At 42.5% G+C, this 20,952-nt stretch overlaps 2 protein-coding genes across 3 annotated transcripts; both read left to right on the top strand.

Moving 5' to 3' along the window:
• Nucleotides 1-1,328: 1,328 nt before the first annotated feature.
• LOC119012499 lies at nucleotides 1,329-6,666 on the top strand. Of its 2 annotated transcripts, none has more exons than XM_037086397.1 (7): nucleotides 1,329-1,494; nucleotides 1,706-2,041; nucleotides 2,165-2,422; nucleotides 2,537-2,623; nucleotides 5,247-5,333; nucleotides 5,423-5,451; nucleotides 6,288-6,666. In XM_037086397.1, exons 1-7 carry the CDS (start codon nucleotides 1,386-1,388, stop codon nucleotides 6,369-6,371), a joined length of 990 nt encoding a protein of 329 aa, XP_036942292.1. In that variant the 5' UTR covers nucleotides 1,329-1,385; the 3' UTR covers nucleotides 6,372-6,666. The 2 variants fall into 2 exon arrangements, with proteins under 2 accessions (XP_036942292.1, XP_036942293.1); XM_037086398.1 differs by having other exon boundaries at nucleotides 6,291-6,666.
• Nucleotides 6,667-7,525: 859 nt separating this feature from the next.
• On the top strand, nucleotides 7,526-19,490 carry LOC119012496 (protein NLRC3-like). The gene is given in 10 exon segments (XM_037086385.1): nucleotides 7,526-7,603; nucleotides 8,607-8,756; nucleotides 9,041-9,160; nucleotides 9,939-10,117; nucleotides 10,423-12,259; nucleotides 13,116-13,289; nucleotides 14,171-14,344; nucleotides 15,653-15,826; nucleotides 16,862-19,180; nucleotides 19,301-19,490. Coding segments are annotated over 8 exon segments (2,817 nt in total). The 5' UTR covers nucleotides 7,526-7,603; nucleotides 8,607-8,625; the 3' UTR covers nucleotides 16,890-19,180; nucleotides 19,301-19,490.
• Nucleotides 19,491-20,952: the final 1,462 nt, after the last annotated feature.

A 20,952-nucleotide genomic window follows, 5' to 3' on the forward strand; every position in this document is an offset into this window, starting at 1 on the left:
CCTTTGTTTCGTCTCGCGAAGTAAATAAGATGATAAAAATAATCCATAATTCCCCTAAAAAGCATTAAAATAAAGTAATGAGCCTTTTTTGAAAATGATGGGGGGAAAAGTTCCGATATTTGTGTCATGTTTTCTGTTTAGAAGAAAAGAAGTGCTTGCTGCTCCTGAGAGGAGGAGGGATGGCAGAAAGTAAATCGCTGATTTGCCTTGACACAATATTCTCTAAAGCCTCTATAGACACAAATTCCAAAGTTTTACTGCAGTGACATGTTGTGTTGACATTCTGATAATATTAATAGCTGATAATATTAATAGCTGATAATATTAATAGCTGATAATATTAATAGCTTCAGCTCCAGGACTGAAGAGCTGCTGTAAGTCCTACAAACCACCAGATGTCGCTGCGCTTCAGATCTCTTTTTCTGCACCAACAGAAGGAAAGGCCCAGAGTTTTATAAGGCTTCACTAGAAGAAACAAGAGAGCACAGGTGCACTAGATGAACTGAAAGGTGAAATGAACTGCATCAGGTAAAACGTCTGTGAACTGATGTGAAAACACATCAGTGGCTCCTTTAACTCCACCCTGAACCACAGCTCCCTCCTCTGCTGCTGCCTTGTTGTTTTCTTTGTAGAAGATCTTCGTCACACTTGTTCGGCTCCTATAACTTTCTCACTACTTCCTTAAAAGTAACTGATGGCTGTCAGTTCTTGAGCAGATTCTTTCAATGTGTCTGTTATACAGGTGCTTCAACACTTTCCTGCATCACTTGTGAAAATCTTGATTTTCTGCAGCCAGTTCAGAACTGAGCAGCTGGATTTCAATTCAGAGCTGATCTGAAGATTTCCTGCTTGTTGTTGAAGCTGCAGCAGCTTGAGCTCAGTTTCATGTCTCTGTGTGCAGAAGAACTCATTTGAACTCACTTTCATTTAGCATTGTTGTTCACAGATTTGTGTGGGTGCTTGAATGTGTTTTCAGCCTTAATGGAGTCAGTAACAGTCTTGTCTTTATATCTGTTAACAAAATCATCTGTACTCTGAACTCAAATGACATCAATACACTTCACAAATCTTAAATGTCCAACTAGTCGTGTCTGCAGTGAGCATACAGCATGAACAACCTCCAGACCACAGGTGAAGTGTTGGAACTGTCCAGTTGAGCAACACATATTGTGGAGGCTTGATGCTGCTGTTGTAGCCACATTCTCATCACAACACTTCCCCTTCACTTCTCTGAGAGACACAAGCTCAGAGAAAGAGGGCAGAACCAACAGGCCTCAGACCACTAACATATGTGTGAATCGCCTAAGAATAAGGAAGTGACATCATATGAACCACAGGAAGTAGGTGCAGCTTCTCTCGACTAAAGCACGACTTTAGAAACTCAGATGATCATAAGAAGAGAGACAGAAGAAGGAGAGAGACAGAGAATCATGATGGTCCAGTTCAAATGGATTCAAATGTCTTTATTTGTGACAGCGATGCTTCAGTTCACAGGTAAGAAGACGTTTATCACATATAGAAATGGAAGGTGCATTGCAATAATGTACTTTATTAGATATATTTGATTGAAGTAAGAATACAAAATGTGTTGTTTGTTTACAACATGGTGAGTTTAGTGAACTTTTAGAAACAAGGATAAAGAAATATCACAGATTTTTTCTCATTTCAGTTTATTTTCCATATTTGTCTCTGATCTTGTAAACAGGAGCAGCTGAAAACCTTCCAGCCTCCTTCACTGTCACAGTTGGAGATGACGTCACTTTGACTTGTGAAAATGTGATAAAGCCTCAGCAACAATGTAACAGCACTACCTGGACCTTCAGTGGTTTAGGAAGCAAACGAACAGTAGAGCTGGTTGAACTTGGACAGATTGGTAAAGATGTCAAAGCTAAAGACAGACTGAGTGTTACAGAGAAATGTTCTCTGGTTATAAAGACGGTCACAGTCGAGGATGTTGGTCATTACATCTGTCAGCAGTATGAATATAGAGGAGCTCCAAAAAGTTCTCCAGACTCTGTGGTTTATCTGTCTGTTGTCTCCAGTGAGTATTTACATCATCATGTTTTCAGATCAAACTGTGAAACATTACAATAATTATGATCACAGTGATGAAGTTCATTTGACTCTTGTTGTCTTTCTCTCACAATATCTCCATCTTCACCAGTGACTGAACATCAGAACCATGATGAGGTGACATTAATCTGCTCTGTGTGGACATATGGACCATGTAAACACACAGTGAAGTGGCTGTATGAGGGTAAAGAGGTGGATACAGATAACGGAGGTGTAACTACATCACAGTCTCTCTGCTCTGCCTCTGTGACCTTTCAGAGAACTCAGTCACTTTACGAGTGTAAAGTGACTGATGGAAACAAAAAACAGCTGTTTCCCTTCAGACTTCAGTCATCAGGAAAGAAACCAGGTGAGAATATGTGATAATTACAGAAAATATTTGTTTGTGTTAAGGTGTTGATGTTTTATATTACATCACAACACAAGTTTTGTACTGAACACTACTCAACACCACCGATAACAGCAACAACTGAATCCAGTGACACCAGCAGAACAGAAAGAACCAACACAGGTTCTGGGACCGATGGCAGTACATCAGAGCTACAGAGAAGTTAGTGAACATTTTGATCTGCTTCTACAGTCTGTTAGATGCTGACAGACACTTTGTGTCTCTATTTTCTGGTCTATGTGGTATTGCATCAGCACTTCTGTGTTTGTATGTGTGTATGTGTGTGTGTGTGTTTGTCCCTCTCTCTCTCTGTGAGTGCATGCTGGGAGTGGCAGAGGGTGGAGTGTGTTTCTATGTTTTGTATGTTTATGTGTTTGTTTGTTTTGTTAGATTCATGACAGCAGTTGTATTCTGTGCTGTAGTTTGAAGCGGTTCAGTTCTGCAGTGGTACCAATCGGCCTCAGTTGGAAGTCATGCTGACTCATGCAGTCGGAGGCGTGGGGCTGGAGAAGCTCACACAGAAGCTCACACAGACACGGAGTTAAACTCTGTCCGACTGTTAACTGCTCTGTGGAGGATTGCAGTTCAGCGTTTAGAGAAATGGTTGGTTCTGACGGTCTGAAGTCCAAATCTAGGATGAACAATGGAGTCGTTATTTTTCTGGACAGCGTTGATAAAGTGAGCACAGTTGTTGAACGAGGTGTAGTGATCCAGGACACCTTTGTCAGGCTGAAGGTTCAGATGCTGTCGGCCCAATTTTTGATGATCATGGTGCTGCTGGTCTGGATGATCTGTTAATTCAGGTGCAGCTGGTCTGGTTCCTGTTGGTTCAGGTGCAGCTGGTCCGGTTTCTGTTGGTTCAGGTGCAGCTGGTCCGGTTCCTGTTGGTTCAGGTGCAGCTGGTCCGGTTCCTGTTGGTTCAGGTGCAGCTGGTCTGGCTCCTGGTGGTTCAGGTACATCTGGTCTGGTTCCTGTTGGTTCAGGTGCAGCTGGTCTGGTTCCTGGTGGTTCAGGTGCAGCTGGTCTGGTTCCTGGTGGTTCAGGTGCAGCTGGTCCGGTTCCTGTTGGTTCAGGTGCAGCTGGTCTGGTTCCTGGTGGTTCAGGTGCTGGTGTGCAGGTTACTGATCAGTCAGGAGGCAGAATGTCCTCTGGAGGAGGAAGGTGACATGCTGATAGATGAAGACTCCTTTAAAGACGATGAGAAGAGGAAAGTGAGCAGTGACGTGTGTCAGCCTTCTGCTAAAGTGAAGAAAGCTTCTCTTCACAGTGAGAGCCTGCAGTCAGGTGAGAGTGAAGATGATGAGGAGAGTGATGAAGAGTCTGTAGCTTCCTCACAGACGTGGGCTCACAGCAGGAGAGGTTACTCTTCACTGAGTGTGAAGAAGTTCCTGCAGAACACTGAAGGAGCCAGAAATGTTCAAGGTGAAGAAGTGTTCCCTGATCTACAGCTCCTCAGTTTCTAGATGTCTTAAATAAAGTGCTAAGTGTAATAATGAGGAATATGTATTTATGGGTGGAGGTTTTAACTGTTCTGAGGACAGCAGGTCAGACAGGAACCATGCAGAGCCTCACGCTGCCTCTCACACTCGTCTGCTTCACCTCATGGAGGCTCAGGAGTTGTGTGATGTGTGGAGAGGCTTTCATAACAGACAGAGACAAAACACCTGGACACACTCTGAAGATAACTCACTGTCTGTGGACAGGCTAGATCGCTTTTGTTCTTTTAACATCATTTGAATGTATTTAAAAGTTGTGTTATCAGCCCTGTTGGCTTCTCTAGTCACTCACCTGCGACAGCTTCTGTTTTTATAAAATGTGTAAAACACAACAGTGCCTCCTGGCATTTTAACACAGAGGACAAAAACTTCAAAGAAACTTTCGTCTTTTGTAGGAAAAACCTCCAAAGTATGAAATGTGAGTTTGTGTCTTTACAACAGTGGTGGGATTTTGGAAAAGTCCAAATTAGGCAAATCTGTCACCAGTACACTCAGAATGTCACAGAAACCTTGATAAGTTGAGTGAAAGCTCTGGAGTCTGAAGTGGAGGAACTCCGAGACTTAGCTGAGGCCACCAGAGACCAGAACCATCCTGAGAGACTGAAAGTTAGAAAGCCTCTCGTAGCCGACCTGCTGAGTGTTTTTCCCTTTGGTGAGCATTTCCTCAGACTTCAAGGACTGTACAGGACTGTTGTTAAAAAGAGTTCCTCTGTGAGGCAACACGCCGTGAGGCCGGTGCTTTGTTTTCGTGAAGCGGCATCAGGTGTGTTCCAGATGCCGATGCCTCGGTGGAGGACGGGCTGCTGGCTGCCAGAATCTGGGTTGTGCTTCACGGATCAACGAGGCGGCGGTCGTGTTTCTGAAGCAAGAACGTTTGATGAGTCTGCTGTTAGTCAGCAGCGTGGTGGTGAAGGGGAAGCTGCTGGCTGTCTCTCCGCTGGCAGCAGCCACAAGCGGGCTTTTGTGCCCAGCAAATGCTAATTTCATTTTGGGACATGAGAGATTAAAACTGACCACTCAGTAGGGATTGATCTAACACTGTTGTTCAGGAGGATGGTCAAAGCCAGAATAATGATCGATTTGAATTATTACAGAGAAATGCAGGATGTGGATGAGTTCAGCTGTTTTTTATAATTTTTGTTTTTTATTTATTGATTCGTCTGTGTTTCTGAACATGATTGTATTTATTTGTAAATATTTTTTTCAGAAGAATGACAAAATGAAGTTATTCATAAAAATAAGAAATAAAAATCTCTATCTTTGCCTCTTCCTCCTCCTCCTCTTTTCAGTTGGGTGGCGGTGCATCATTGTGTCTGTGGGTTTGTCAGCACTCTTAATAAGTGTCGTTACAGTCAGCATGTGGACGAGAACTAAAGGTGAGAGCAGCCACAGATGAAACAGGAAGCTTTGATAAACCTGGACTTTCACTGTGGAAACTGAACTTGACTTCTTTTTGTCTTTTCAGGGAACAAAACACAGAGGCAAGAAAACAGGGTGAGTTTCAAACTCAATTGTGAACTGTGTTCAGTTTCAACAGTGGAGGAAAAATGTAAGATGTAAAAACCCAACTGTCAGAACATTTGATGGCGATTTATGTTTCTGCAAAACCACAAATGTGTTGAATTTTCCAATTTTTTATGTTGTAACTTTATATTTCTTTGGGTTCCTTCGTCGATTTCACTTTGTTACAAGGCTGTGCTTATGCAGTGTTTAGGTTTAGGCACCAAAACCACTTTTAGTTCGGGTTCAGAAAAGATCCTGCTTTGGCTTAAAACACCAATTCATGTCGCCTCAAACACAACTGGAACTTGTGGCAAGGTTCCTTTAAAAAATATCCAGCGCTGTCACACTTACAAATGTTGAAACACCAGCTCGATCTCCTCAGGACCTCTGGATGTGAAGGTCTGGCCATTAGAATGTAATGTGAATGTGATATGAGCGATATTGTGGAAATGTCAGTATTGTAAGTAGTTTCATTACACACACATGTGACAGTATCAGTGGTTTGCAGTAATGTTAACTGCCATCATTTCATCCTGCTGACTGGACTCGCTGTTTTTTGAGAGTATAAAAACATCAGGTAGTGAAACTTAAAGTACATTTTGGATTTCCTTGTGAGAACTGAGATTATAATCTGAAAAACTGAATACATGTCTCAGTGTCTGGAATTATTCTTAGTGTGTTTGTCAGGAAAGTGAATGAATAATGCTCTTTCTTCTCCAATAATTATCTATCTAGCGAGGCCCTGAACTCAACTGTTTCCCTGGAGCTGCTTTGTGTTTCAACATGTATTTGCTCCATTTTCACCCAGAGTGTTGTGTTTTCCTCAGCAGCATGATGATGAAGATGAAGATGAAGGTACAGTGGTGTATGAAAACACTGGAGAGCCGTCTGCCTCCGTCAGACTCCACTGATCACCAATATCAACTCACCAGAGAAACGAGTCCACCGCTGTTAAATATCACCTCGTCATATTTCACATGAGGAGATAACATAACATCTTTTTAAGAGTTAGACTGAACGCATTTGCTTTTATTCATCAATATGACAAATGTCTTTTCTGTGCCAAGCTCTCTGTGTTTTAGTCTGAGCTGGAGTAACAGGCTGGAGTCAAACTGGTGGACGAGGAGTTTGACTCTTCAGCTGTTCATGTGTGCTGTAAACATCATGAATCCTGTCTGTTTTACATTAAAGGATATAAAGATCAGTTGTATTGTACAAATATGTATCTTAAATGTAAAAGTTCAAATGTGAAAAAATCTGACATCACACACCAAACTGAGGTGTGGAAACAGACTGAAGTCATTATGAGGAAGTGACTTCTTACTGATGGCAGGAAGAAGATGCTGTTATAAGAAGCAGCACATCAGAGGTGGCAAATTATTAGCAGGTGTGGAGGCCCTGTGCACCCACATAGTCCGAATATAGCACGACACGGCTCTGCATGTAGCTGTTTTTAATCTCCTCCTCCACGTCTGTCTGAACTGACGATGCATTCAGCCGCGCTCTCAATGCGACATTGAAGTTTTCCCGACCTGGGGGAACTTTGACAGGCAGGCGCCAGCTACTGGACACTAGGGTCGGCTTTGTTGGTGCTAGTAGACTCCATTCAAGCTTTGGTCTATATGCAGGCTGCTCTGGTGTCAGAACCATGTGGTCAGTCCCAACAGAGTTTATTAGGTCATTTTAATTCATGTGGATCCTGTGTCATTGAACATTGTTAAATGGTAGTCAGTCACAGGCCTAGATGCTGTTTTGTAGGAACACATCTGTATGTTTTGTCTGAACATTTAACCCTACATGTTGCTGTAAATAAAGCCTGCTTGTTGAAATTTGTCTGTGGAAGTTTTAGAGTGTCTGTCTGTCAGAGGAAGATTCAAGTGTTGAGCACTTCTAACCGAGGTGTGGTTTTTTTGTCCTTTGGTGAGCTGTAGGCGCAGGAAGACTGTCAAACAACACACACACACACACACACACACACACACACACACACACACACACACACACACACACACACACACACACAGTAGGAACAAGTAGGAACTCAGTGTCACATGAGAGGGCGGCTGAAAGTGAAAGTGTTCAGTCTGTTCAAACTCTGTTAAGTCGACACAGCAGAAGGAAGGGAAGTGAAGTCTGATGCAGGGTGAGTGTTAAAACAACATTTCTATCATGTCCGTTTTGTTCCTGTGGAGTGTAGAGGAAAGAAATGTTTCAATGAACTCACTAGTTTGATTCATTTGTGGATACAAAGTCCTGATGAGCACAGATGAATGGAAAGCGACCAGGTGGAGTTCTGGCTGCTTTTATTCTACTGTATAGCGTGTGTCAGTGTGTGTGTGTGTGTGTGTGTGTGAAGGGGAGACAGATTGTTTGTTGCTTCCTGTTGTCTCAGGCCTGAGTCTCACTCTTCAACAAACTTGTATAGTTTCTGTGCTGTCTTCCTCAAAGGTGTCGGCGTGTAGTATGTTGATAGAAGAATTCTGCGGAGGCAAGGCTGGGTGGAATGATAGAGCAACCTTTATTGAAACAGACTTCAGGTAGCCTAGCGTCCAAGCAGAGTGTGGCCACACATCTGGTGTTCTCCAATCTAGGGCAAAGTAATGCCAAACGTTTTTGCCCTCTGCCCTATCAGAACTCCTACGCCTTCGATCTTAGGAATTCTACCATATGCCACCCCCCTTTCTCTGGTGTGGGGGGCCTTTTTTAAAGTCTATTTTCCATAACCGCCTCCTTCTCCCAATTGGTCACTTTGGTTGATTCAAGGTTCATCTATCCAATGGGAAAGAAGAGAAGGATGGGTCTGCCTCACATCCTCTATGAAATAACTCTTGTGTGTATTACTTAACTTTGCTGATGTCAGCTAAAGTGGACTGGAATGTCTCTCTATACTTAGATGACAATGTATACGCTGAGTCAGCTCTAAACCTTTGGTGTGGGCTCCTTCCTGTAGCTTATCTCTGAGGCCCACCTCAGGGCAGATGTCACATTCCCGCAGTTGTCAAAGGGGAGCATCTAGTCCCGTCTCATCCTGTCTTCCTCCTATCCACCATTGTCTTAGAACCCAGGATGTGTAAGAAACATACAGAAACTACACTTGTTTGCTGATCCTTTTGCTCTGAGCTCACAGTTCATGTTTCACCTCCCAGACTGACCTCAGACCAGAAGATGAGTGTTCGTGTGGAAGAAGAGGAGGACAGAGCAGAGTCTCCAGTATCCAGCTGTCTGTCTGAGAAGAGTGAACGGTCCAAAGGTGATGTTCTAGACTTCAGTAATGAACCAGGACCCTCAGGCACAAAGTAAGACAACTGATACTAACTCATTTGTATGACTCGTTTTTCAGTAACAATGACACGATTATTTTGTTGATTTTGTGTCTGTGTATTAAAATTTCCACTCAAATGTCTCTTCTGTCCATATTAAAGTTTCCTGTTTCTCTGCTATAGATCAGTAATCTGATCTGTGACAACAAACAGACACTTTTAAACATACTTTTTTTCCATTGCGGCAACAATTTTTGGATGTAGAGTTTCTTTGATCCATTTAGTTATGAAGGATTAATGTGACATGTTGATGTTTGCAGAGTTCTGTCCAGCAGACAGAGAGCAGAGTCTCCAGTATCCAGCTGTCTGTCTATAAAGAGTGAACGGTCCAAAGGTGATGTTCTAGACTTCAGTAATGAACCAGGACCCTCAGGCACAAAGTAAGAGGACTGAGACGGACTCAGTCAGTGTTTGCTGGTAATGTTTTACTGTGGAGTGACATCATGCTCCGGGACTGAAGAAACACTAACATAAAACTCTTTGATAGTCTCCTTATAACATGTCTGAACTCAGTCAAATCCCAGAGGACACTAACAAACCTCACCAGGATGAGAATAGATTGGTGTTTTTGTAGGCTAACCCTGAAGTTAGCATCGTGCTGGCTTCCTCCACAAAAAGCCTGTGAGATTTTTGAGCTGGATTTTGGTTTACTGCAGAGAATAATCTCTGTGACAAAGACAGTTTTTTGATGCTAGCACGTTTCGTTCTGCAAGATGATCTTCTCAGATCATTTTCATGACAGACTAAATGCTGTATTCAAGCTGAAAAGTCTGGACACTTTTACTTTTTTTTCTGTGACCGCCTGAGCTTCTCAACAGTGTCGACCAAATGCGGATGTTGTTCAACAACAATCATCAAGATTCAAAGTGTTCATTGCCATGAGCGCTGTCCACAGAATTCCAACAATGTAAAAAGAAATACAACCGAAACATACAAAGTAAAGCACTTTTACAAGGCACATGTGATAAATAAGAAAAAAGCAACAACAACAATGATAATAAAACAGTGCAAATCTGAGACCTGCAGTTATGCATGTTCAAAAATGTGAACCGTCGGGGCAGTGAAATGAGGTTGAACGTGAAGATGCTCTCAACAATGCAGCTGTAGAAGTTGCTGAGAATCTAAAATCATCGTAGTTATAAAGAAATGTATTCGCAGAGAGAGGAAGAGGAGCACTGCCTCTGTGGAGGAGCAGCCGACCTGCTGCTTTTGGTGTCAGGACGTCCTGGAGGATCCGCTCTCTACCAGCTGTGGACACCGGTTCTGCAGATGGTGCATCACCTCAGACTTGAACCAGCCTGATTCATCAGGAGACTCCTCCTGTCCCCAGTGTGGAGGTAAGACCCAGAACAACAGCTGGACTGTGGACAGACTGTCTGACTGACTGAGACACACTGTGTGAAGTAAGACTGAACATCGGTACACGTTAAAGCCACATTATGCAGAAATTCTCTTTTTGTGTGACTTGGCGCTCCCCACAGAGTGCAACACTGCTGTACAAAAACCAAATCCCAGGTGTGTAACAACTTGTCAGACGTAATATAGGTACTGACTACTAACAAAACTCTTGACATCTTCACAATGTTAATTCATTATCAGTCAGTGATTCCCACATTTTCTCAAACGTGTTTTCTCTTTTCAGTGAAAGTTGGTCTTCAGGAGGTTTTAGATGAACACAAGTTCAGTCTGAGGAGGAGATGTGAACGTGTGAATGGAGGAAGTGATGAAACAGGAAGTGATGACACAGGAAGTGGAACCCTCCTCAACAGGATCTACACCGAGCTCTACATCACAGAGGGCCAGAGTGAAGAGGTTAATACCCAACATGAGGTGAGGCAGCTTGAAACAGCTTCCAAGAAGAAGCGCTTCAGTGAAACTTCCATCGAGTGCTGCAGCATCTTTAAAGCCTCATCTGACCAACAGAGACGCATCAGAGTGGTTCTGACGAACGGTGTCGCTGGAGTTGGAAAAACCTTCTTGGTGCAGAAGTTCACTCTGGACTGGGCAGAGGGCACTGAAAACCAAGATGTCAGTCTGCTGATTCTGCTTTCGTTCAGGGAGCTGAACCTGATCAGAGATGAGCAGTACAGTCTTCTCAGGCTGCTCCATGTTTTCCATCCAACGTTGCAGAAGATGACAGCAGAGAAACTCGCTGTCTGTAAACTTCTGTTCATCTTTGACGGCCTGGATGAAAGCCGGCTTTCACTGGATTTCAAGAACAGCAAAGTCATGTCTGATGTCACGCAGGAGTCATCAGTCAGTGTGCTGCTGACAAACCTCATCCAGGGGAAGCTGCTTCCCTCAGCTCTCATCTGGATAACTTCCCGACCTGCAGCAGCCAATCAGATCCCTCCTTCGTGTGTCGACAGGGTAACAGAAGTACGAGGCTTCACTGACGTCCAGAAGGAGGAATACTTCAGGAGGAGGTTCAGTGATGAAGATCTGTCCAGCAGAATCATCTCACACATCAAGACCTCCAGGAGCCTCCACATCATGTGTGTGATCCCAGTCTTCTGCTGGATCACTGCTACAGTTCTGGACCACATGTTGACTACAGACCAGAGAGGAGCGCTGCCCATGACCCTGACTGACATGTACTCGCACTTCCTGCTGCTTCAGACAAAGAAGAAGAATCAGAAGTATGAGAGATGTCAGAGAAGGCCACAGAAGTTAACAGAGGCTGACAGGGAAGTTCTTCTGAAGCTGGGGAGGCTGGCGTTTGAACATCTGGTGACAGGAAACATCATGTTCTACTGAGAAGACCTGGAGCAGTGTGGTCTTAATGTCACAGAGGCCTCGGTGTACTCAGGAGTTTGTACAGAGATCTTCAGAAGAGAGAGTGTGATCTTCCAGGAAACAGTCTACTGCTTTGTTCATCTGAGCATTCAGGAGTTTCTGGCTGCAGTCTACATGTTCCACTGTTACACCAGCAGGAACACAGAGGTACTGGACGGCTTCCTGAGAGGACATGAGGAGAACGACTTCCTGAGAGGTCGCAGGTATAACAGTGACTCATCCCTGGATGTCTTCCTGAGGAGTGCCATGGAGAAATCCCTGAGGAGTAAAAATGGCCACCTGGACCTGTTTGTTCGCTTCCTTCATGGCCTCTCTCTAAGGTCCAACCAGAGACTCTTAGCGGGCCTGCTGGGTCAGACAGACAACAGTCCAGATATCATCCAGAGAGTCATCAACAACCTGAAGGAGATGAACAGTGATGAGATCTCTCCCGACAGAAGCATCAACATCTTCCACTGTCTGAGGGAGACGAATGACCACTCAGTCCATCAGGAGATCCAAGAGTTCCTGAAGTCAGAGAACAGATCAGAGAAGAGACTCTCTGTGATCCACTGCTCGGCTCTGGCCTACATGCTGCAGATGTCAGAGGAGGTTCTGGATGAGTTGGACCTGAAGAATTACAACACATCTCCTGAGGGACGACAGAGACTGATTTCAGCTGTGAAGAACTGTAGAAAGGCTTTGTAAGTCCAGATGTGTTAAACAGTATAAAGGGAGGCCTTCTGTATTAATGTCAACACTTAACACACATAAATAACAGAAAACCTCAACACTACACACATCTACCAGATCAAGTATTCCAACCAACAGTTCCAACCTACAGTGACTTTACAGTTCACTGATTATCATGTGAACATGGAGCTTAACAAATATAAATCACAGCACCCTGAAAACTAAATTCTGACATGTTTACGTATCAGTTCTTAAAACACTTTTCTCCTAAACTGTCATTTCTGGTTTATTACTTCCCTCAAGGACACCTCTACATTTATTTATGTTATTCTATATAGCACTTTAAAAGCAGTAACATCAGTTTGAAGACAATGAAAAGACTCACAATAAAAGCATTACAGGGACAGTCACAAATATAAAGACAGCAGAATGAAGAGAACAGACAAACAGAAATATATGAAACTAAACTCAAACAAAGATGAAATCATCTAAATCTGATGTTAAAAGCTAATTTATACAGGTGTGTTTTGAGGGGGATTTAAAACGGGCCACTCATTCAGCCCAGCTGATCTCCTCAGGAAGGTCAAAGTCTGGGTGCTCATGTGAAGCGGAGCAAGTTTCAAACTACAAACCTTAATGCTATGCTATGATGACCGAATTTCCCCTCAGGGATTAACAAAGTTATAAATCTATCTGTATCTATCTATCTATGATCAGTGTCTGACCAGCTCAGGCCAAACACCTGACCAGCTGAGCTACAGCTGCTTATGTTACTGTGCTTTGTGATGCAAAACGTAAAGCGTCTGTTTTCAAAGTAAAGTGTCGGATTTGATCAGATTTTAAATGTTTTATTATCTGTAATCACAGACTGTCTCGCTGTGAACTCTCAGAGGCTGACTGTGAAGTCGTCGCCTCAGCTCTGAAGTACGACCCCTCGCATCTGAGACAGCTGGACCTGAGTGTCAACGTATTGAATGATGTAGGAGTGAAGCGTCTGTGTGCTGGACTGGAGAGTCCAAACTGTAGACTGGAGACTCTGAGGTCAGTTCATGTGGTTTTTCTCTGTGTGCATTGCAGTTATGTAGAACAGAAGTTTTACATTTCCTGAAGTTCACGTGTTTACTGGGTTTGTTTGAGCTCAAATCACAACACACACACACACACACACACACACACACACACACACACACAAACAGCTCAGTGCACACCTGATCAGTGATGAAGATTATGGAGGATGAAGCTCACAGTCAGTCAGCTTTGTGTTGATGGAGAGGAGAGTGGTGGTGAAGATGTGTCATGTGAAAACATCTGGAGATGTTCACAGCTGTTCCAAACAGCCAGAGGTGGAGTGAAGAGCTGCTGGAGACACAACAATGGTTTACATATGGAGAAAACGTGTCACATGTTCAGACGGTCTCTCCTGAAGACATCCATAGTGTTTTGCCCTGTTGTTCATATGAACAGTGACAGATATAGTTGTGTAACAAATGAACAAAGAGCTGAGAGGTGACCAATCACACAGTATATGTGATAATGTTGAATTGTCAGTTTGAAAGTGACGGGCACTGTTGGACACATATTGTCCTAATCTGATATCAGAAAGCTGCGGCCCCACTCAGATTAAAATCTCTGAATAGAAAGTGTTGAATCTTTGAACAGGGGTGTTGATGATGTTAAAGTTACGCTGGACAAAAAACACATGAATGTAATTTATTGTAATCTCTGACTGAACATACTACACCTGTCCAAAACTCTTAAGACACATTTTATAAAGAAAATTATTACGCTGTTGATGTCAATTATAAATGTGACACCAGTCTCATTTTTCTTAACTTGTTCAGCTCTGAACAGATGATTAAAAACTCAACAATTTCGAGCAGGAATTGTGTCTTCTAAACTCCCCTCATGTATTCTTTATTCAGATTGAGTCACTGCAGTTTGTCAGAGATCAGCTGTGCTTCTCTGGCCTCAGCTCTAAAGTCCAACCCCTCCCATCTGCAACAGCTGGACCTGAGTCACAACAAGCTCCAGGATTCAGGAGTGAAACTGCTCTGTGATTTTCTGCAGAGTCCACACTGTAGACTGGAGACTCTGCGGTCAGTTCACTGACTCCCTGTTACTGTTAACATTAACTATTGAAACTAAACTATGATCAGACATAACTTTGTAAACGTCCTTTTGTTCATGTTTTCATGTTTCTTGATCTAAATTTAGTCTGCAGTCAGTAAAGACTCTTAAAGAAACTCTAGAAAATGTAAATTAATGTTCATGTTTTTAATTAATTGTCTTTAAACAGAAGATCCTCTGAACTCATATGTGGTTTAAAATCATAAAGTTTACTTGAAATGTTTTTCATAAGTAATGTCTGATCATGGATACTGATTGACTGATACACGCGCACGCGCACACGCACACACACACACACACACACACACACACACACACACACTATAATTCTTGACCTGAGTGAGATCAGCAGCATGTTATTGATCTGTGTTGACCTGAACAGGAGGGTGGATGTTGTGTTGACAGGCTAATGTCTGTAGAAGGCAGCCATGATGATGATCCACAATGAAGAGGTGAAGCCACGCCTCCTATGGTGGACCACCTGGAAAAATAATTTTCTGATCTCGTTTGAATTATGTCATGAATCACACATATGATGTTTGTCAGTTAAAAAGAAATATTTTCCCAAGAAAGTCACAGTTTGTTATAAAACTAATAAAATATAAGACTGTGAAAATATGTAATTCTAAAGACGACACAGCCAACAGTCAGTAAGTGACGTCTGGTTTAACGCTGACTGAAACTTTGAGGAGTCATCCTGAATATTAGCAGCTCACAGAACCGACCAACTCTCCTTTCACATAACTACAGCTGTCAGTATGACCAGACCTTCTTCTGTGTTGAGGCAGCAGCCATATTGGTGTTGGTGACATAAGTTGAATAAGACAAAACAGTTCACTGAGCGGTATAACACAAAACTACATGAAATGTTACTTTATTTATGACAAAATGCCACTTGGTGGACTGAAATAAGGTCCCGTGAGGTCCACTTCAGGAGGCGGGACTTCCCCTCCCTATAGAGAGGTGTAGTCTGTAGTCCTAACACCAGACATCTGTTGACATGTTAGCACATCCTGTTCCCTCATCTCAACTGGTCAGAATTAAACAATTTTGGATTCAAATATCAATGTATGGTAGAGAACATGTCAGAATATGAGAGAAGGGGAGCATCCCCTTCACCTGAGGTGTGGGGAGTTGGTGTGTGGGTAGCAATTGTCAAAGTATGGAACCACTATTCCGAGGAGCTCCCTTAACTACGACACAGAAATGTTGAGCTGCATATTTAAACCTGAATACATCTGAATGGGTTATAAATTCATGATTTATTCTTTATTCAGATTGATTAACTGCAGTTTGTCAGAGATCAGCTGTGCTTCTCTGGCCTCAGCTCTGAAATCCAACCCCTCCCATCTGGAACAGTTAGACCTGTGGGGAAACAAACTGGCAGATTCAGGAGTGAAGCTGCTGTCTGATCTGAGGGAGAGTCCACACTGTAGACTGGAGACTCTGAGGTCAGTATATGGTTGGAATCAGTCCACGCTGGTATCGGCATTATTGTTCTATAACACAGTCAGTATCAAAGTGAAGATCCGGTATTTCCTGTTTTCCTCAGTGAAGCTTTGATTGGATTAGGATTGGACAGAAAGATGGACAGAAAACAGTCAGCCAATCAGATGAGCCAGAAGTTTGTTGTTGTGTTCATGTGCACAGGAAGTAAAGCTGGATTACAGCTGCCAGCATCACAGAATGCCCGTCACATCCCCATTCATCAAACGTGATCTCTCTAAAATGCTAAAGACCTGATCAGTTAATCTTTGTAACAACATTCATGTCTACTGTGGCCCTGAAGGTCAAAACACAACAAAATTTCACAAAATGTCAAACTGTCGACGGGATCTTGGGTTCTGTCCAATTATGCTGTCCCATCTTTTCTGTAATGTGTTTTGACCTTCAAGGTCACCATAGAGATCAGTCTGACTCAAGCCTGTAAATCACTGCTCTGTTTTCAGAGAAACATCATTACATGTAGTAACCATGTGGTGTTTTTACAGAGCAGAAGCTGTGCTGAAGTCCAGTAACCACAGTTGATATTTGACTGTCAGTCTGTGTATGAACATGTAGGAGCTTTAAAATCATATATTCTGTCTTTTGTTTGCTCCACATATTTTACAACAGACTCAATATTTACATATTTGTAATGTTTCAAAGCAGATGAACTATATGTATGTGACTGAGACTCTTTTTTTTTTTTAGATCAGTCAGTCATCATAAAAGTGTTTCTGCAGTGATGATGGGTTCAGGGAATTTATGCTATTTATTTCACGGTGTAGTTCAGTGCAACCTGTGGAGTAAACCCGTACGCTTCACTCCAACACATTAACATGAGAGCTGAAAGAAAGCTGGCTACACTACACAGCTGCTCCACTTGTGGTGTGAACAGGACTGAAGTCCTGCTGGTCTTTATATCACTGACTGACAGCTGATGGAGGGAGTGTCTGTAAACACTCATGTATGACTTCTGCTCTCTCTCTGCTTCTCTCTGTCAGAGTGAGTGATGAAAAGTGGAAGTACTGAGAGGATCAGCTGAGTCCTGATGATCCAGAGAGGTTGAAGCAGCACCATCAGTTGGTGGATGGAGAGGCTCTGACTGGGCAGTTTTACTGGGAGGTGGAGTGGAGAGGAAAGCTTTGTCCAGCAGTGACTGATGGACCAATTGCAACAAGTGGAGATGACTGTCAGTGCTGCAGACTGAACTCCTCTGAGGTCAGCTCCACTGTCACCAAGTAACCAGCTCCATATGTTTGGGCCACTGACTGCCCTCCCTACTGCTCCCTGGATTGAACAAGAACAGAAACAAGTTTATCCAGTCCAAACATACATTTAGAACTGTGCAGAACAAACACAAAATAAAATAAAATCTTTCCTCCTGTTGCTTCAACAAATATGATTTTTTTCAAATATAATTTGGATAAATTCTTTTCATACATTAATGTTAAACCTCAGTATCTGTCTGCCACTTGTGTAGCCCGACGTTGTACTTGAGGGGAGCATGTTAGATGTGACAGCAGTTCGATCATCATCTTTCCTGCAGCATCAGTGAACTCCAGTTGGTTTACACATCACATCATCAACACACACACACCAAGTCAACCTGTGGAGCTTTTTTCCCTCTGAAGTCAGTGTTCAAGCCGTTCTTATCACCATCGTTCATGTTCTGGAGCTGCTTTCTGCCAGCAGATGTCACCGTTTCCATTGTGTCGCCTCACCTTTAACTGAACTGATGTGAATGATTTCTCTATGACTTTATTTGGTATAGATTTAAATGTAATCATAAATTAGTTCAACATGATTTAAAAATGTGATATGTGACATTTCTACACTGAAATGTCTAAAAACATGTTCTTCATGTTGTTGTGTTCTCACATTACAACAATGTTCAAATCAGAGAAATGCACAAGTTTATTCAAGGTTATGGTGGGTTTTTAAGACATGTAAGCACTTTATACATAAATTGTGGGACATTAATGATGTATTTTATGTCGTATTTCACAACTTTAGACTTTTAAAGTTATACTGCATCAACTTTGTTACGACCCTAGAGGTCATAAATGTTTGTCTGTTTTTAATATCTCTCTTTTTTCCTGAGTGAGTGTATGGTTGCGTGTGATTGGTTACAGGTGTGTTTGAGTGGTTGTAGGTTGTCCCTGGGAGCTGATTGGTTCCTGCCTGGAAGATGAGGGTTTAAAGGCTGGCTCCTCTCCAGTTCCTGTGGGGCTCTCAGCTCCCAGACTGCTAGCCTGCATGATTGTGTACCAGCTATGTAAATAAAATCATTTAAAAATGTGAATGTGTGAAATGATTACATTTAATAATAACTCTCAGTTGGAAGTTAAAGAGGGATGAGATGAGGATGTGGAACCTGCTGCTGCTCACACTGAGAAACTAGAAACACCTTTCTTTTAAAAGAAATTTGTGTGGCGTTGTCTTCCCTCTCCTTGCTTTCTTTCCCTTTCTGCCTTTTCCTTTCGTTTAAGGCTCTCTGATTCTTGAGGAAAGACACGTCTTGATGAGCAGCAGCTGCTCTGCTCATTAAGCTGTTTGGAGACTCATCTTCTGCACCTGCAGCTGCAGGGGTGGACTGAACCATTATGTATTGTGAGGGGTGAGAATACTGTGTATTTTTTGTATACAGAGTAAAGTCTCTCATTTGATTTATTCTGCCAATTTTAAGTTAGTTGTGACACTCTTTGACAATCTGATGGTGTTTTCTGTGTGTTTTGAAGCCTGACAGGTGAAAGTCGTCAGGCTCTGAGATGAACACTGTAACATGTGTCATGGTACAGACAAAAGACTCAAGTACACAAACTTATAAAGTATAGAGAAAAGAATAAAGGTTAAAGGTTAAAGTGTTTGGAAATGAAGCAGTTGAAGCAGACATGTTGTACATCATGTAGTGGGAGGCAGTGGTGGACAGGTAAGCTAGTCAGACCCTTCAGTCCAAGTTGTTATTATCATTATACTGTTATTATTCCTCATGAAGGACTCTTAATAAGCTGGATTTGATTGGCCCAGCTGCTCACTGTTGCTCTGGAGCCTTGATAAGATCAATTTGATCTTGTTTCAGAGAACAGATTTATGGCTCCAGGAATATTATTTTTAAAGGACAGTTACAGAAATTAGATCTGGTCTATTCAATGCTACCTGTTGCTATGACTCCACCTGCAGAGCCTCACTGTAACATGTGAACGTGTGTGTGTTGTTGCAGTGTGACCTTCCCATCCAAACTGGGTCAGCTGTCCATCAAGCTGTGTAACCTTCATGGCATTGTCCTCCAAAGAGCTGCTAGAATTCATCAATACACTGAGGTAAGCCACACATATATATTATATATATATATATATATATACTTGAAACTTGAAATTATTTTTTATAAATGATCTAACCTAGATTTAGAACAAATAAATGCATATATTATCCTCCTGCAGGAAATGATATCCAGTGTCTTCACTTGAACATCAGCAGTGAATCATCACCTCTCTCCGTGTGGTTCCTCTCGGTCAAAACTCAAGATCCACCAGAGCCCAACAAGGTCCTGACCCGGGACCTCTCTGCTGCTGCAAGGAAGGAGACAACAGAACTCCTTTCAGAGGGCCAATAAAATATCAGCCGACATCATTCTGTTCTCAGTGAATTATTTTAAAATAGTCCAGCCGAATACGCTGATGTTTCATTTGTCATCATAACAAAGCTTTTCCATGTGAAAGTAGTCGTATGTATCCTCATACAAGCCCCACAGCAGGAGATGTAGCCCCTGTTACACCTTCACACCTAAAGGTGCCTTAATGTCTGTTTGTTGACAAGGGTTTTCACATTTGTATGATAATTTAAAATGATTGCGATGATGACACTGAGATGATAATGAATAATGATGCTATAGGCAACATACTGGTTAATAGTAACACAACTTATCTAGACAAAATACTCATTCTAATTTATCTGGTCTTGTAAACATTCTGTGTCAAATGTTTGTTTTTACCAAAGAAAAGTCAGTCGTCACAAAGAAGCCCTGTCTGAGTGATGAACATCACCATGGAGTCTGTTTGCATTGACTGGACAAAGTGTAATTACAGTTTCTTTCCATGAGATGTCAGAGTATGCCTCAAATCCAGAGAGAGTGTGTCCATTGTCTGCAACCACTTTTTGGGGGGTTGTGGGGGTTTTTGCTGGAGCCAGTCCCAGCTGTCTCTGGGCTAGGGCAGGGTACTCCCTGGACAAGTCGCCAGCTCAAGGAAACTTGGACATGCAGTTTAGCTCTGCCCGGAGCTGGGATTTGAACCAGCTACCTTCCAATCACTTGCCAACCTGCTCTAGTTGCTGAGCTGGAATTTCTTTATTGGGTACACTCCTCATCTTCCTCTTCTTTTTTCTCTTCTTCTTCTGCTCAGAAGATGAAATGTGTCACTGCTCAATCCTGTGAAAGTGGGAGTTGTGCCAGAATGTTTGGCTGTTTGGACATTTACAAGATATTCAGAGAGCAGATGATCATAAGAATGCAGTTGTGCTAATGCGTAGGGATACAGGGGTTCTACGGTTGAGAAAATGTAGCGCCAAAAGAAAGGGCGGTCTGACGGCGATGTAAAGCGGTGTGAATTTTCCCTATACAACATACACTTGAACTGTTATAGATTTTTTAAGGTGAGCCTTGGGTTTTAGGTGGTTTATTTTACTTTTTCTCTGGACCCTGTTCACCACAGTACAAAGCTGAGTGTCTGGGCTGGAGCGGCTCTCTGCTTCTCCAAACTGAGGCTGTGCTGATCGGTGATTACAGTAGGGAACAGACCGACTATAGATATGTACTTTATATGACCGCACTTCAAAAAACACGAACTATCCCTTTAAATCTTTATGTTTTCAGATCAAACTGTTTTGGTATAACAAAATGCTAAACATTACAAAACTAATGATCACAGTGATGAAGTTATTTTATTCGTGTTGTCTTGTCTCATCTTCAACAGCGGAGAAACTACAGGGGGATGACAGAGACATCTTGACGTGCACTGTGTCGATATATAATGGATGTGGATACACAGTGAAGTGGCTGTATGATGATAATATGGATGGAGTGGAGACAGAACCA

This window comes from Acanthopagrus latus, chromosome 22, assembly GCF_904848185.1.
Source record: "Acanthopagrus latus isolate v.2019 chromosome 22, fAcaLat1.1, whole genome shotgun sequence".
NCBI classification, from domain to species: Eukaryota; Metazoa; Chordata; class Actinopteri; order Spariformes; family Sparidae; genus Acanthopagrus; species Acanthopagrus latus.

Coding starts and splice junctions, on each gene's coding strand:
- LOC119012499 (XM_037086397.1), top strand. CDS start 1,386: ATGATCATAAGAAGAGAGACAGAAGAAGGAGAGAGACAGAGAATCATG. Junction 2,042..2,164: donor TTATCTGTCTGTTGTCTCCA/GTGAGTATTTAC, acceptor CATCTTCACCAG/TGACTGAACATCAGAACCAT. Junction 2,624..5,246: donor TACATCAGAGCTACAGAGAA/GTTAGTGAACAT, acceptor TCCTCTTTTCAG/TTGGGTGGCGGTGCATCATT.